Below are 3,751 nucleotides of genomic sequence, written 5' to 3'. Positions count from 1 at the left end.
ATGCTTAGGGACAAGTATATGTATTCTATGTTTGTTCATTAACCCATTTAATCAGTAGTTGTAATTCCCTCTAAGTAGAAAGCTGTGTTGTCACTTTCATTTTCACCCGTATCTGAATACAAAGGGTTTTTTCAAGGTTATTAATACAAATGGTTGGTTCAATTTTATTTCTAGTACAATAAACAAACTGAAGATATAATTCATTATGAACAATAAGTAAGCATAACTATGATAATCTATCATTAACAACAAACTGAAACACAAGTCATGAAGCCAGAGGCTTAAACAGGAAACTACAATTTCAACTTGCAAAATAGCAAACATCTCTATGCCAATAAGCATCAAAACAGATGTTTACATCAAAATATTAATCAGCTAAATCCAAACCACAGAAGTACATGTTTAAATTACAATACCATAAACATAGCCCTAAATGATAGCAACAATTTTTTAAACTCCAATCAGAAATCTGCAGGTCCAAATGAGAACACCAAAGCCAAAAAACTCCTTTGTCCAAAGCAACTAATTTTGAGTTGCAACCATTTTTCCAATTCTATTTGCTGATTTTTTTCCACCTATTGGTTATGTACTAGTTACACCCTTTGCACCTGAGCCACCCTTTACCACTTTTGCACTTGGAACATTTTTTTGTTTAGGGTCAATTTTTGGCTTAGGACCACTTTTAGCAGTTGGACCACCTTTACACTTGAACTACTTGCATTTGGGCCACTCAAACTAGGGGCTAGTGGTGAGGGTCTTAGGCCACTCATGGGTTGTCGGGTCAGGCCTGGTGTGGGCATAAATTGCTGGAACCTTTCTCTCAAAGAAGGACTTGTAGCATTCATTGTCTCAGAGCTGACCATTAGCTAAATCCTAACACTTGAACCAGAATTGTTAGATGGAGGCTAGGCAACATTGACTTCTGATGTTGGCTCTCCAGTGTTCTGGAAAAAAAACTCAGGTGGTAACGGAACATGTAGTTCAGATTATGTTTATTCTAATATGACCTACCACCTCACCTGTTTTGGTTGGTTTTCTGATTTTGCTGCTGCAGCTGCTGCCTCTGCTGCTAGAGCAACTTCCTCATCCAGAGTATCATTCTTCTTTTGTTGACAAGTCCTATTGTTATGACCGGACTACAAAAAAAAGTTTAAGTGAGTATAACTAATTCTAAATTGTCAGTTAATAGTCACTAAAGTGAGAACATTAACTATTGGGCTATAGTCATACCTGTCCACAGTAATTACATATAGTTACACCATAATTTCTCTTAAGTTTGTGAAGGTTGGAGTTTGGTCTTTGTTCATTCTTATCTCTTCTTCTTTTTTTGGGGGGGGGGCCTTCCAATTGGCTTTTTATAGTGGGGAGGCAGAGGAGGGTAGCCATCAGCTTTATCCCAGAATTCTCTGCTTGGCACATGATTAATATTTATTTGATAAGCTATGTTGTATGCATGCATTCCAAGCCAGTCGTGGATCTGCTCCTCTGGCTTGCGACCTCTAAGAGCAAGTGCAGCACAAGCATGCCTACAAGGTAAGCCTGTAAGCTGCTAGAATCTGCAAGTACATTTCTGGTTACCCAAATCAACAGTTACTTTAGTTGGATGCTTCTCAACCTCATATATATCTTCAGCATCGTCTCCAGACCAGGTGGGAGTCCACTTATTGCTCTCCTCCTTTTCTCTCTCAAGCCTACTTAACTGTCTTGGAGCAACCGTTCCAATATATCCAGATAGGATTTTTTTTATTTCTAGCCACGATTCTCATTACATATGTCCTTACTTTCTCTAACATAGTGATGATGGGTGTACCTCTGTATTTCACAATCTTACCATTGAATGTCTCGCAGTTGTTGTTAGTAACATTGTCAACCTTCGGCCACTCACTGAAGTTAGCCTTTGTCCACTTCTTCGGATCAAGCTTGTTCAGATACTCCCATGCTCAAGTATTGATCCGTTGCAGTCTCAACATTGCAGCATCAAATTCTTGAGTTGTGGTGGCTCGGCAACACTCCCACACTATCCCCTTTGAGTTATTTGTCCTTCCATCTCTTTGTGAAATTATTCCAAATATGCATAGCACAGAAGCGATGATGAACTCCAGGCATAACTTGTTGCATAGTCAGAATCAGACCTTGTTCAATTAATATGTCAGTGGTTAATACAATTGAAGTTTCAACCATGTTAAAAATAACTAACTGCATACCTTTTGTTGGTCACTAATGAAGTTCCAACCATGAACCTTGTAGTTACCCAAGTCATTGTGTAAATGCTCCAAGAACCATTTCCAGTTATCTCTAGTTTCTGACATCACGGCATAAGCAATTGGAAAAATCTGGTTGTTCGCATCTTGACCTATTGCAGTGAGTAGCTGTCCTCCATAGAAGCCCTTTAAGAATGTGCCATCAAGGCCAATGAAAGGTCTACACCCTAAGACAAAACCCTTCTTACATGCCTCAAAAGAAATGTAAACTCTCTTGAACAAGGGCAACGAGTCAGGCATTGGAATGGTATCCAAGTGCACTGTTGAGCCTAGATTTGACAGTAGTATTTGGTTAAGATAGTTCCTCAACTCAGCATATTTTTCTCTCTCCGATCCTTCTATATTTTTCCTTGCTTTTTTCATGGCTCTATGGATCTTCTTATAATTAATTGCTATATTAAACTCTTTTTTAAACCAAGTTTCGGCCTCCGCACAAGTGATTTCCCTTTGGTCTCTAAACTTTTCTTCTAGCATCTCAGTAACCCACACCCTATCCGCAGATTTATTATTATATCTTCTAGCACAGACGTGCTGATCCACAAACGTCTTCACCTGATAACTCCTTGGCTTGTTTGACCTAGAGCAGTAAATGTTCCAGGGACAATTCTCATCCCAACAAATCGCCTTACATTTGGTAGGCTCAACCCTGTTGAACTTGATGCTTCTTCCTATTTGAATATTGTACTTCCTCACGGATCTCTTAAACTCATCCATGGTAGCAAACTCCATCCCAAGCTCTAGATGAACTTGGCCAAATGGTGCTGTTGGATTTTCCTGAGGCCACACACCCTGTTCACTATCATAATCATCCTCACAATCGAATGGCATTGGACTATGTAAATCTTCAGATTCATACTGATAGTAGTCAGGGTTGGAGTCACTATCATCATCTGAATTAGAGGAATCAGGCTCCACATGAAGAACAAAGATCTTTGGTGCCTCATTCCTTCCTCCTTGAACAAACCTTTGACCAGTCGGTGCTGGCATCTTATACGATGCTCTTCTATTCTTCTGACTGTTCTTACATTACTAGGTGGGCACTTCATTCTGACCTTCTTGATGTGAATTATTAGGAGGTGGGACTTCTGTTTCACTTTGCTGTTGGGTCGTGTTTCAGTTGACGTTTGGGATTTCGGATTGTGACATTAGTTGGGTTGTAGGAGAAGGATTGGGAGATGCTGGGTTCTGAGTTTTATTGCAACTTTGGTTGATTTTGTTTTTCTTATTGGCCTTCTTAACATACAACTTTTTCGGGGTAGGCTTTTTGTGGATTGCCATCTTACTTCTTCTTCTTGGGGTTTCTTGTGGTGTAGGTTGTTCAACGGTATCTGTAGTTAGGCATGGCTTATCATCTACAATGTTTACCACTTCAACTTCCTCAGGTAAATCAACAATATGATCCCAATAAACATGGCATATTCTTCCATTTTCAATACCAAATTCATACATTCGGACTACATCACTGTCAAGCCTAATGAAATGCAAACCAT

The 3,751-nt window shown here is 39.4% G+C and overlaps 1 protein-coding gene across 1 annotated transcript; it reads right to left on the bottom strand.

The window, feature by feature from the left end:
• Positions 1 to 226: 226 nt before the first annotated feature.
• LOC127741513 (uncharacterized) lies at positions 227 to 3,248 on the bottom strand. Its single transcript, XM_052254197.1, has 4 exons — positions 2,205 to 3,248; positions 1,595 to 1,699; positions 1,020 to 1,136; positions 227 to 253 (listed from the first exon to the last, which is right to left on the bottom strand). The coding sequence occupies exons 1-4, from the start codon at positions 3,246 to 3,248 to the stop codon at positions 227 to 229; spliced, it is 1,293 nt and encodes a 430-aa protein (XP_052110157.1).
• Positions 3,249 to 3,751: the final 503 nt, after the last annotated feature.

This window comes from Arachis duranensis, chromosome 9, assembly GCF_000817695.3.
Source record: "Arachis duranensis cultivar V14167 chromosome 9, aradu.V14167.gnm2.J7QH, whole genome shotgun sequence".
NCBI classification, from domain to species: domain Eukaryota; kingdom Viridiplantae; phylum Streptophyta; class Magnoliopsida; order Fabales; family Fabaceae; genus Arachis; species Arachis duranensis.
Note: the sequence above shows the minus strand (reverse complement) of the source record. Positions and strands in the feature narration are given on the sequence as shown.